At 35.4% G+C, this 13944-nt stretch overlaps 1 protein-coding gene, 1 long non-coding RNA gene and 1 pseudogene across 3 annotated transcripts; all 3 read left to right on the top strand.

Annotated features, from left to right (window-relative positions):
- LOC147563772 (uncharacterized) lies at nucleotides 1-3594 on the top strand. The gene is made up of 2 exons (XR_015225213.1): nucleotides 1-122; nucleotides 659-3594. It is a non-coding gene; the product is annotated as an uncharacterized LOC147563772 (long non-coding RNA).
- A 1049-nt stretch (nucleotides 3595-4643) lies between these two features.
- On the top strand, nucleotides 4644-5361 carry LOC147563771 (monothiol glutaredoxin-S3 pseudogene; annotated as a pseudogene). Its single transcript, XR_015225211.1, has one exon. The product of XR_015225211.1 is annotated as a monothiol glutaredoxin-S3 pseudogene (transcript).
- Nucleotides 5362-12783: 7422 nt separating this feature from the next.
- On the top strand, nucleotides 12784-13452 carry LOC147563770 (monothiol glutaredoxin-S4-like). The gene has a single exon (XM_086665071.1). The coding sequence runs from the start codon at nucleotides 12881-12883 to the stop codon at nucleotides 13187-13189; it is 309 nt and encodes a 102-aa protein (XP_086521197.1). The 5' UTR covers nucleotides 12784-12880; the 3' UTR covers nucleotides 13190-13452.
- Nucleotides 13453-13944: the final 492 nt, after the last annotated feature.

The following is a 13944-nucleotide window of genomic DNA, read 5'->3' as shown; positions in this document are numbered from 1 at the left end:
AGGTACAACAACTTTTTGTTTTTGAAGCTGCCCGATGAGAAAGAGCTCGAACCTAAATTCTAATAAAGGAAATGTTGTTTTAGGAATAGCCAACATGCCAACTAACACAAATCCGGGGACAGGTATGAGTTACAATATTGTGTCATTCTAAGTATCGGATACATGAATTAACTTTGGTCATTAAGTAGTCGATAATTTCAGAATTAATTAACGGACCCATTTATTGTTAGTGATCCAAACATTAACCTTTTAGAAATAAAACAATAGGAGTATTACGTTCACACCAATAACTTTTGTTCATGTATGTCAATTATGCTAACAAAATCATGTCATCACAATTATATTAATGTTTTGTTAGCAAGTTTAATGCCCTAGATAATTTTGATACACAAAAATACACATGTCCTTTTCCATTCACATGGAAAAAGACAAGATACAATAACAACTTGGTATACGAAGATCTTTGGGAGAGAGAGAGAGAGATAAAGAGAAAATGAGAGAAGTGTACAAATGAAAAGGATATTTAGCTCATCTCATCTTAATTAACTCTTTAACTAACTCTTCTTTAGGCACTTCTGTACTCTAAAGGCACCCCTGTACTCTAAGGGCACCTCTTTACTCTAAAGGCACTTATGTCTTTCTTCCTTTTTTTTTTCAGCTCTAGCTCAATTCTGATCCAGCTTTGGTAATTGAGTTGGATTCTTATCTTAACAAAATTGAAGACAACCATGAAATGCCTCATGCATCTCTAGTTGAATTTTTAATCATTTCTTGCTCAACAAATTCAAGGTCCACATCAATAATACTAGTTGAATATTAGCGACACACTATAGTGATTAGTGTCTATAACAAAAACTTGCGGTGCATATAAAATTTCCCCCATAACTTTGAATATTTCTATATGTGAGGAAATAACATGTAATTTTTATTAGTTGCTTTCTTTATCGATACTAATCTATTTGATGGGTATAATTATTTTGACAATATGTACCTTAGTCCAATTTTTTTTTGAGAAATCGACTACGATCTACGTTCATCGTTACAAGGCATTGATACATCATTCAGATGTGATAAGCACGATAACCGCCTAAGTTAAACTAGTAATTAAAGACGCCTAAAGCCCGACAAGAAAGAGCCTAAAGCGACAACATTTACTTTATTTAATGTCTAAATTACATGGGATAAATCTTGGTGTTAAACTGCTTACTCGATCCCAAAACTTCATGGGCTTAAGAGGGATGTCCTACATCTACACCAAAGAGTGGTGATCCTAGCGATATATGATTATTTATCTATTTTTTTTTTCGAGAATTCGACTACGATCTACGTTAGTCGTTACAAGGCATTGATGCATCATGTTGATGTAATAAGCACGATAACCGCCTAATTTAAACTGATAATGAAAGAGGCCTAAAACCCGACAACAAAGAGGCCTAAAGCCCGACAAATTATTACATTATTTATAGCAATTACATAGGATAAATCTTGATGACAACTGCTTCCACCGACACTCGATCCCACGACCCCATGGACTTAAGAGGGGTGCCCAACCGCTACACCAAAGGGTGGTGGACTTATCTATTTATTCTTGAGTAGTTCTAAACCAGCCCAAGAAAAGTGTTTTTGGACATCAAGATTAGAGGTTTGACTTCGGTTTCTCTTTTATATAGGCACCCTTAAATTCTTCTATTTTCCCACATCTTCGCCGCAAGCGCCTCTGGGAGAGAGAGAGTGGTGGCAGAATGTTGTGATGATGATGATGTCTGTCAAAAGCAACCTTTTCACCCTGCACACCAAAAACAATTTGGCTAAAATCGGGCGCCTTTAAAACAACCCTCAATATTTAGCATGGAGTTGTAAGCAAAGTACCAAAGATAGCAATATCGTTATCAGCTCAGAAGGCCATTTTATACAATTAACGCTATATCACGTTATCAACGTGACAACTTTTCGTATGATCCATGTATATTCTTAGGATGACAACAATTGTTGTAAAACAATTCAAAACTGCAAAAAAAATTCTGAAGTGCGAAAGCCACCGACGATATTGTTAACACCTCAAAAGGAAGGGGATGGGTTTCATATTTGGGGGTGGGGGGTAGAACAAAGATGATGAGATAATGTACACATGAATCTGATTCTGAGGAAGGTCAAGGGAGGCAATTGCCCCTCTGTTCTGAGAAAGAAAGAAAGAGCCCCTCCTGGTAGAGAGTGGCCCTTCACTTTTTGTTTGGGTCGTTTAATAGACTTTATATATATTCTTCCCTCTTGGCCGCAGCTCTCTTGATTGATATACGTACGTGGTGGATATCTTCCCATCCACCAACCTTCACTTCTTATCATTTTTATCTTCTCTCTCTCTATCTAACTAGATCTCTCTCTCTCTCTCTCTCTTTCATGTATGGAATAAACAAAAACTTCTACTTGCTGCAAGGACAAACTGAAAGATCTAGATTTTGAGTCTCTTTATTCTTTAGATATTTAAAATTCTCTATCTCTCTCTTTCACTTTTCAATAATCCCTATCTCATCACTTGAGATATGATCATGAGTTTACTTTCTTTTTCTTCTGTACCCTTAATTTGCAGCCAGGTAGGTGATTCTGCAAATGTCCTTGTTGTTACCAAATAAAGTACAATGTCCTATCAAGGACAAGTTAGTTCCTTCAATGAAAATTACATTCAAGATAGGCTAATTTTTAGACAAGACTCAACTACCATTGTAAGTTGGGAAAGGTCAAGTTTACAAAACAAATTTGACAATTTTTTTTGCCAAAATGACGTGGCAAGTCTCGTTTCAAAGTTTGACCGAATTCTCACTGTTAAAATATAATCGAGAAATTTGACCGAAGACCCAATTTTTAACCTTTTTTAGTTAAAAAGACAAGTTCAATTTTTCTTTTTTCTGTTAAAAACCCAATTTTGATTTTTTTGTTTTGTTAAAAACCAAATATTTGTATTTTATTTGGTTAAAAACCCAATATCTTTTACAAAAGTGATGCAAGGCGTTGCAAGGCATCGCAGAGTTGTTGTAAGGTGTTGCAAGGCGCTCCAAAACTATTGCAAAAAATAGTCGTAACGGTGTCGCAAGGCGTTGCAAAGTTATCGCAAGACGTCGCAAGGTGTTGCAAATTTAAAAAGTACTCAAATGGTATCAGAGCCGATGACGACTCTTCGCTGAGGGTGGGGGATTGTAAAAGTCCCAGATTTAAACAGATTTAAACCAAATAGAAGTGGTGGTAAACTTATTGCCGACGATTTACTTAACGTTACTAATAGTATTCCAACGGTTTCACCGTCACTAACGTTTAATTTTTTTTTTCCAATACCACCGGTGGTGACGGTGGTTTTGTTGTGATGGAAAAAAGGTAGAGAAGGAAAAGAATTCCTTCAAAAGTAAAAAAATTACATAATTTTGAGTTGTCAAACAACACTTTAGCATCAACCAATTAACGACTAATGATGGTGAATCGGTGAGAGTCGTTCAAAGTCCCACACAGGTAAAGATCCTTGTGAAGATATTTGGTGTTATTCTTGCATTTTTTGTGTCATAAAGTCATTTATGTCGCAAAGTATGATTTAATGCAGTACCAAAACATATTCTAAAAAGAAGTTAAACGAAAATGGCCACTGGAGTGATCATCAACCACGGCATGGCATATGGGGAGGGTCTGGTGGGAAACCAATAGCATCATTGGCTTTTCTCCAATCTTAGATTCTCAATTAGATGCAAACTTCGTGACATAAATGAAAGCGAAAGAATAAGCCGACCCAATTGGATAAACTCTATATTATCTCTCCAACTCATCAGATTCTTCTCTTCCAAAAAGCCACAACAAGAAAAACAATTTAAGAAAAAAAGCAAGTGAGAGAGAAAATATCACCTCAAAAGAACTTCATTTTGGTATTTCATGTACCAACACGTTTTCAAAGTGATTTCTAGTTAGCGTCACACTATTGCCACCGTAATCGAACTAGTTTTGATGTGTTAAATTTGTAGTCATTAACTCAAAACTAATTGACAATGAATTGACCAGTGAACTTAAACATTATTCATCCTTCTACTATGTGAGACTATCATTACATGATGTTCGAGAAACTTCTGGCTACTAATAAAGTTGTGCTTGATAGTCTTTATTATCTTAAGAAATATACATAGATTTTGGAGAAATAAATTAAATTTCACCATATATACCTTTTTAATATATCCCATTCAATTTTGACATCATCACAATTCAAAAATACAATATACTTATGGTTAAACTGTAACAAATTCCGGGCGGGCATGAATTCGAAGTTTGATAAAATATTGGCAAGTACAAGCACCAATTCTCACATTAGAGAGAGAAAAAGGGCGAGTACTGGTACTGTATAATGTGGAATATTAACAACCACACAACTTGCATATGTACAACTCAAAACACAAGTGTCTGTATCACTTCTATCAATGATATCAGCATAATGTGGATTTTGGATAATCCACCCAAATATCTAATGAGAATTTTCTCCTTTCTCTCCCCCTTTCTTTTTCTCCTTTTTGTACAATCTTATATCTAAACTAAAGAACCCCAACCCCAACTCCAAAACTCCTCTACCCCTCCTTGCCTATAAATAACCCACCACTCTTACCTCATTACTCATCTTCACAAGCAACTACCCCAGCAACAACAACAATTTGTACTACCAAATCTTCATTATTTTATACTTACACATTTCCACATTTCTTTGAAGACCCACATTTCGATCCAAATAGTATTTTTAAGATGGAGAAAGTAAGAGGATTGGTTTCACAAAGAGCAGTTGTTATCTTTAGCAAGAATACATGTTGTATGAGTCATACAATCAAGACTTTATTTTATGATCTTGGTGTAAGTCCTGCAGTTTATGAGCTCGACGAAGACCCTAAAGGAAAAGAAATCGAAAAAGCCCTTATAAGGTTAGGGTGTAGTCCGGCTGTGCCGGCCGTATTTATAGGCGGCGAGCTAATTGGAGGAGCTAACCAAGTCATGACTCTTCACCTTAGTGGTTCTCTCATTCCTTTGCTTAAACAAGCAGGAGCTATCTGGCTTTAATTAGTATTATGTTTGATCAATATTAATCTTACATATACACACTAATCACATTATAATACACAATTTTGAAAGGTATTATACATGTAATAATTCAATATATGTGAGCTTATATTCATCTATCAAGTGAGGTATAATTAATTAGGGTTTATGTTTTGAGAATATATAAAGGAATCAATGCAATAGTGAGGGGCTTGTAATAACTTTTGCTGAGCTTTTGCATGTATTCTCTAGCTATATATAGATATTATTTTTAACCATCTTAATGATAAAGTTTGAACTTTTCTTCCTTAATTTTACATCTTTCCACTTAGTGCTAATTAGTAGTTAAAGAAGTGGAAAGGGTTTAGGGTTAGGGTTTACAGCATTAATCTTCAGGAACATTGTTCCAACTACAGAGTGACATTTGAGTAGTGATTAGTTACATAGTTTGTGTAGAAATGTGTATATCTAACCATATTTTTAGAATTATAAATACTCGCGTGTCAGCATGTACACACACACACATAAATACCTAAAACTAATTGTAAAACTACATTTACTTGAAAGGATGAAATTTTTTTGGTACGTTTTTTATATTTGAAAGAGAAATCTTATACGCATTGGGCATGCTTTCAGTCCAGAAACATGACAACTATTCAAAAAATAATAGTAATGATAATGATAATAATGGTGACGATTCATATACTTTAATAGGTTGTTGGGACAACATATTACCGATGTCTCTATCAATTGCAGAAGAGACCTTGTCGGACTTTAGTAGTCTTATTCATCTACCGTTAGGAAGTTTATCATGCCCGTTAATTGACTGTACCTTCATCACATTGACTCAAAAAAAGGCGGGGTTCTTAGGTTCGAGGCATAACTGTACCTTCATCACATTGACTCCAAAATTAGAGATTTCAAATCATCGTGAAGATTTTCGACTGATACGTCTCATCAACCACATTCTCTTTGATAAGGTAATCTGTAATAGACTAAACCTTTTATACGCAAGCTCACATCCGAAACACAAGGAGCACTTGTACCCAACAAACATATTCTAGACTCAGTACACATCTCCTCAAAGGTGATAGAGTCCACGACTAAATCAAAATCTTTGGTTCCCATCTTCAAGATCGACATAGACAGTAGGATTTTGATAATAGTTTTTTTTTAATAATGATTTTGATAATAGCTGGGATTCTATAGAAAAAGTATTGGAGAGTATGGGATTTAAACAGAGTGCAATCTGAGGAAGGTAAAAGATAAGAAACTTTCATTCCAATGTGTATCCTATTAGGGGTACACGTAGATCTACCCGACCCGACTGGGTCACACCGGCCCGGTCGGTTAGTTTAGGGTTTAGGCTATTTTATTATTAGGTAAACTCTAATTAGATTGTATATCTCTACAAATTTAATTACTACATGTATAAATACCATTGCATATTGAGTTAAATAATATAAGAAAATTATTTTAATAAAAAACTTGGTCTTTGGTAAAGGGACATGGTTATATAGTATTGAGACTTTCTCCAAAAGCAACTTTTTTATGTTTTATGTCCCTTTTCTAATTTAGTAAAAGGACATAAAAAATAAATATTTATAGGGATTCAAAACTAATTAAAAAAATCGCAATAAAAAAATATATCAAAATATTTTGTGTCTTTCTTCGTTTTTTAAACCCTAAAAGTTCCACCACAAAACCCAATTTTTACCTTTTTTACAACAAATAATCACCACTAATAACCACCATAGCCTTGTTTATTCTTTATTTAAAGTGTTTAATATCTCTCAAGACATAGATGATGTTTTATTAATGAAATATGGTGTTTGATGGAAGGAAGATGACGTTTCATTAATAGAAGATGATGTATCGTTAATACAAGATGATTTTTCTCGATCTAGCAAATTAATACAATTAAGTAGTAACAATGGCAGTGAAGGCTTGTTGCAAGAGGTAAGAAAAATACTTATTTGATATTTAATTGAAGAAAATCGAATTTTAGGTTTTCTCTTCGTTGCCGAATTTCGAGCATTTTTTAATTGGTGAAGATGACATTTTTCGGCCACAATGGTCGAAATTACTGACTATGTTTGTTAGCAAAAAGGTTACAAAATTTCGGTAGCGAAATATTTTATAAATTTCGACCACAATGGTCGAAATTCTGCTATATTGGTCAAACTTTTTTCTTCTGCGAATGTTGTTTGTACTAATTCATTTATTTTACCAAAGATGTAGGAAGGTTAGAGAAGACTTGGAGAAACTCAAACTCGATTTCTTACTGAACTGAAGAGGAGAGAGAAAGAGAGAGAGAAAGAATTCGGCTTGAGAGGGAGAACTCGGTTTGAGATGGGGAGCTCGGTTTTGAGAAGATGAACGAGAATTAGGGTTTTATACTTTTGTGATTCTAAAGCTTTTTAGTTGAATTGTTTAAAAGGTCTTTTTAAGTAAATATGAAAGATTTCGAAAGACTTTTTTGTAAGTTAATGTCTAGTTACTAAAAGTGCTGAAGTCCCTTTACAATTTGTGTCCCAATACACTAAATCATGTCCCTTTACCAAAGACCAAAAACTTCTCCCTCTAGCTCACGCCTATCTCTTTCTTGATCCATCATTCTAAATTCAACTTTTGGATTATATAAATCACATGGTATTAGAGCAAGGTTCCTTATTTTCTTGAATTTTCTTCTCTACCTCTAAATAATGACTACTTCTTTGGATGCTTCCGAAAATATCACACAATCAACAACTGCTTCAACTCCTATCTTTGATGTCCACCATTTGGATTCACCAACTACTATCTTCATTACCCCACTATTAAGCGCAGATAACTGTGCCTCCTGGTCTAGTGGGATGTAGATGACTTTACGAGCCAAAGATAAGTTCGATTTTGTTGATGGAACCATTACCAAACCATCATCTCCTTTTGAATTGCATGCATGCTTGGGGACGTTGCAATGATTTGGTTGCGAGTTTCCCCTATGCATGATCCTTCTCCATCTCCTCCTATCGTCCAACCCTTCGTCTCTCTACCCGATGATGGATCCTTTGTAGAATTACCTCCAAATAGCACCGATCACTCCCGAGAGCCCTCCAATCCTTCTTTGTCTAACGAGACCACGTCTGTTGCCCAAAACCCGCATAACTGTGCGTCCCTTCAACATATCCTTGGGCCCCCCTCTTCGGCTTAGCTGGATGATCCTCTTGCACGCACCTTCGCATCTTCTTCCCCTCTATTGGATCAAGAAGATCCATTTACACACACACCTTCACATCTCCTTCTCCTCTCTTGGACCAGAGAGTCTCATCTACAAGCACCTCTTTTGCTGCCCTTGGTCAACCATCTGACCCGACTCCTTCCGGTCCCTCTTCACAGGTCCAACTCGGAATCGCTGTTCACCTTCACAATTGCCCGATTATGATTGTAATTAGGTCTCTTTTCCATTCGCCTCTTCTGCTTCTTCGACCGCTCACCTTCCCTCTGACTGTCTTTCTATCACTAATATTTCTCTCCACATCATTAAGTCTTCTTTAATTGTGTCCTATCCACAACAGACTAACGACTTTCAAGCAACCCATGACTTTGCCTCTTTGACGTGATGCGATGTCTAAAGAGATTGCAACTTTAGAATCGAATAAAACCTGGACCCTCACTTCCTCAGGGTAAACGACCCATTGGTTGTAAATGGATATACAAGATCAAGTTTAGATCTCATGGGTCCATTGAACGATATAAGGCCCGACTCGTTGCCAAAGGCTACACTCAGGTCGAGGGAATTGACTATCATAACACCCTCGCTCTAGTTGCTAAATTAGTTACTGTCCGTGCCCTTCTATCTCTCGCCGTTGTCAAAGGCTGGCCCTTTCATCAGCTCGATGTGAACAACGCCTTCTTACTAGGAGATCTTGATGAGGAAGTCTTCATGAAACTGCCATCGGGATTTTCAGTTCAGGGGGAAACTCGTGTTGGTAAACTAAACAAATCTCTCTATGACTTAAAACAGACATCTCGACAAAGGTTCTCAAATTTTTCTCCTGTTTTCCCTAGACATGGTATTGTTTAATTCTTGTCTGATTATTCTTTCTTTACATATTCTAACTAATCTATCTACATTTACATCCTTGTCTACGCCGATGACATTGTCATCTTAGGTAATAATTCTCGAGCCATTTTTTCTTTGAAGTTTTTTCTTGCGAAAACCTTCTTCCTCAAAGATCACGATCGTCTTCACTACTTTCTCGATATTGAAGTTTCTCGATCCTCTAAGGGTATTTTCTCATGTCAACGAAAATACATACTTGACATTTTAAAAGATTCAGGACTCACGGCTTCCCATGTGTCCCCTTCCACAATGGAACAAAAATCTCGCTTATCTAATTCTGATGGAACTCCACTAGATGATCCATCTCCTTATGCAGACTCATTGGTCGCCTTATCTACTTAACTGTTACTCGTCCTGACATCTGTTATGCAGTTAATAACCTTAGACAATTTTTACAACATCCAACTAACATTCATCTCACACTACCCACTGTGTCCTTAGACAACCTCAAAGGTTTTATTGGCAAATGCCTTTTTTTTCTCTACAGATAACTCACTACTAATTTCAGATTATAGTGATTCTTAATGGTTGATTGTCCTTTACCATATGTTATGCAGTCAATAAAAGACTATCTACCACTGGTTATTTCACCATGCTGGGTAATAGTCCTTTATCTTGGAAACCCAAAAAGCAGCATATTGTTGCTCACTCTTCTACTGAGGTCGAATATCGAGCCTTAGCCACTTTAACTTGTGAGCTACAGTGGCTCAAATCTCTCTTACGTGATTGACTGATATTTTTTAACCAAAGTCCAATTTTTTAGGTATTTTTGGTCAAAGCGTTGCAAAGCTGTTGCAAGGTGTTGCAAATTAAAAAAGTACTCAAGGAGCTGAAGACTAAAACAAATTGATTGATCTTTTTCTAACCAAAGTCCAATTTTTTGAGGAATTTTTGGGCAAATTTTCCTAATATAATTCACTAATAAAGAGAATGGTCCAGATTAAATCAAAGTTTGAAAAAAAATCTTGCCACGCCACTTCCACAAATTTTTTGTCAAACTTTTGAATTGGGGTTCCCTAGACTCTCTCTCTTCTATTTATGTGAACTTGTAAACTTTAATGAAACGGAAACCAACGGTCTTGATTTGAGGATCAACTCTCTCTAGATTTGTGTATAAAATCCCGAAAAAAATCAAGCCTTTTAAAATTTTTTCTCTTCAACATCTGTCTAGATTTTTGGTGATGGTTATCACTATAAATAATTTTTTTTTATGAAAGTGGTATGTTTCTCGATAGTGGAACCACTAAGGAAAATCTCGACTGTTAACTCCCTTATTTATTAAATATAAGTTTTAATTCATTTAGCTGTGTATCACCAACGTAAAGAATCAAATCCATGATTGTGGTGATTATTAATAACAAAAATGTTATTTGGCTCGAAATTGGAAGCCGATCACAACCCGAGATTGATGTGGCCGGCTCCTATTGGTATGGGCATGTGGAGAGAATAACACCTGGAACAATGGGGGCCAACCACATTCTTTGTTAATAAATCTGTTATTGATATCTCCGTAGACGTCATTTGAGATCTACGGAAGGTCTTTGTCTGAACCACGTTAAATTATCGTGTCACTAACTGTCACCAAATCGCAAAATTTAAAAGTGATGTTGAAGGGGCATGTGATTTTCTTTTAAATATCTTTCCATGGATGATGACAAAAAAGATACTATACAATCTGCAAGTCCATTCGTAACAACTTCTACAATGTGGTGATCAAATCTCTTTTTTGAGATTTAAACATAAGAATAAATGAAACATAGAAAAGATAAAGGAAAATACAAATAAAAACATATCAGAAAATAGTGAAAAGGGGATAAATCCATCTTCTACACTCCAACACTCAAACAACGCAAATGGAACCAATGAGCTACATACAACATAGTAATCTCTTATACATGAAGATAATCTCTTCTAGTAGAACGAAGGAGTAAAAGAAAAAAAAATAAGACACTTGATTTTGATTTTGTGGCAAAGGTATTGGTAATATAGGGGGGGTGGTAATGGTGATAAAAGTGGTGGTGGTAATAGAAGTTGTAGTGGAGGCACGGTGGTAGTAGAGATACAGATGTGGTGGTGGCAGTGGGGATGCAAATGCAGTGGTGGTGGATGTATGGTTATGGAGGTGCAGGGTGGGGTTGTGGGCACTAAAAAAGACTAGGATATTAGCGACGGTTTACAACAACCACGAAAAACAAAACTGCAGTAATAAAATTAGCAACGGGTTGTCGTTACAACAGTTTCACCGTCACTAACGTTTAATTTTTTTTTTTGCAATACCACCGGTGGTGATGGTGGTTTTGTTGTGATTGAACAAAGGTAGAGAAGGAAAAGAATTCGTTCAAACAAAAAAAAATTACATATTTTTGAATTGTCAAACAACACTTTAGCAGCGAGCAATTAACGAGTAATGACGGATTGACGGTGAATCGGTGAGAGTTGTTTAAAGTCCCACACAAGTAATAACCGTGTGAAGATATTTGGTGATATTCTTGCATTTTTTGTATATCAAGTCATTTATGTCGTAAAGTATGATTTAATGCAGTACTAAAATAGATTCTAAAACCAGTTTAATGAAAATGGCCACTGGAGTGATCATCAGCCATGGCATATGGGGAGGGTCTGGTGGGAAACCAATAGCATCATTGGCTTTTCTCCAATCTTAGATCCTCAATTGGATGCAAACTTTGTGAAACAAATGGAAGCGAAAGAATAAGGCAACCCAATTGGATAAACTCTATATTATCTCTCCACCTCATCAGATTATTCTCCTCCAGAAAGCCACAACAAGAACAACAATTTAAGAAAAAAAAAGCAAGTGAGAAAATTTCAACTCAAAAGAACTTCATTTTGATATTTCATGTACCCACACGTTTTAAAAGTGATTTCTAGCTAGCGTCACACTATTGCCATCGTAATCGAACTAGTTTTGATGTGTTAAATTTGTAGTCATTTAACTCAAAACTAATGGACAATGAATTGACCAGAGAACTTAAACATTATAATCTTAGTTAAAAGTCATCTATCTACTATGTGAGACTATCATTACTTGATGTCCGAGAAACTTCTGGCTACTAATAAAGTTGTGCTTGATAGTCTTTATTTTCTCTCGAAATATACATAGATTTTGGAGAAATAAATTAAATTTCACCATATATACCTTTTTAATATATCCCATTCAATTTTGACATCAACAAAATTCGAAAATACAATATACTTATCGTTAAACTGTAACAAATTCTGGGCGGGCATGAATTCAAATCTTGATAATATATTGGCAACGCAAGTACAAGCGCCATTTCTCACATTAGAGAGAGAAAAAGGGCGAGTACGGGTACTGTATAACGTGGAATATTAACAACCACACAACTTGCATATGTACAACTCAAAACACAAGTGTCTATATCACTTCTATCAATGATATCAGCATAATGTGGATTTTGGATAATCCACCCAAATATCTAACGAGAATTTTCTCCTTTCTCTCCCCCTTTCTTTATCTCCTTTTTGTACAATCTTATATCTAAAGAACTCCAACTCCAACTCCAAAACTCCTCTACCCCTCCTTGCCTATAAATAACCCACCTACTCTTACCTCATTTCTCATCTTCACAAGCAACTTACCCCAGCAACAACAACAATTTTTACTACTAAATCTTCATTGTTTTATACACACATTTCCACATTTCTTTGAAGAGCCACATTTTCGATCCAAATAGTATTTTTAAGATGGATAAAGTAAGAGGATTGGTTTCACAAAGAGCAGTTGTTATCTTTAGCAAGAATACATGCTGTATGAGTCACACAATCAAGACTTTATTTTATGATCTTGGTGTAAGTCCTGCAGTTTATGAGCTCGACGAAGACCCCAAAGGAAAAGAAATCGAAAAAGCCCTTATAAGGTTAGGGTGTAGTCCGGCCGTGCCTGCCGTATTTATAGGCGGCGAGTTAATTGGAGGAGCTAACCAAGTCATGACTCTTCACCTTAGTGGTTCTCTCATTCCTTTGCTTAAACAAGCAGGAGCTATCTGGCTTTAATTGGTGTCATGTTTGGTCAATATAATAATCTTACATATATACACTAATCATCACATTATAATACACAATTTTGAAAGGTATTATACATGTAATAATTCAATATATGTGAGCTTATATTCATCTATCAAGTGAGGCATCATTAATTAGGGTTTATGTTTTGAGAATAAAGGAATCAATGCAATAGTGAGGGGCTTGTAATAACTTTTGCTGAGCTTTTGTATGTATTCTCAAGTTATATATATATATATATATTACTTTTATCATTTTAATGATAAAGTTTGAACTTTTCTTACTTAATTTACATTTTCCACTTAGTGCTAATTAGTAGTTAAAGAATAAGTGGCAAATCAGTAATAGTGTCTCCAAAGGAAACAATTTGATCCTACATTTGTCTGTCTTTTCTAGCTTATATGTTAGTTCTCATTTCATATCACCCTATCAAAATTTACAGCATTAATCTTCAGGAACATTGTTCCAACTACAGAGTGACAGTTGAGTAGTGATTAGTTACATAGTTTGTGTAGAAATGTGTATATCGAACCATATTTTTAGAATTGTAAATACTCGCGTGTGAGCATGTACACACACATAAATACCTTAAACTAATTGTTAAACTACATTTACTTGAAAGGATGAAATTTTCTTGATATGTTTTTTTTATTTGAAAGAGAAATCTTATGCGCATTAGGCATGCTTTCAGTCCAAAAACATGAGAACTCTTCAAAAGGTAATAATGATAATAGTGATGGTTCATA

This window comes from Eschscholzia californica, unplaced genomic scaffold (assembly GCF_041429995.1).
Source record: "Eschscholzia californica isolate CP2 unplaced genomic scaffold, dmEscCali1.0.p SCAF_1, whole genome shotgun sequence".
Taxonomy (NCBI): Eukaryota; Viridiplantae; Streptophyta; class Magnoliopsida; order Ranunculales; family Papaveraceae; genus Eschscholzia; species Eschscholzia californica.
Note: the sequence above shows the minus strand (reverse complement) of the source record. Positions and strands in the feature narration are given on the sequence as shown.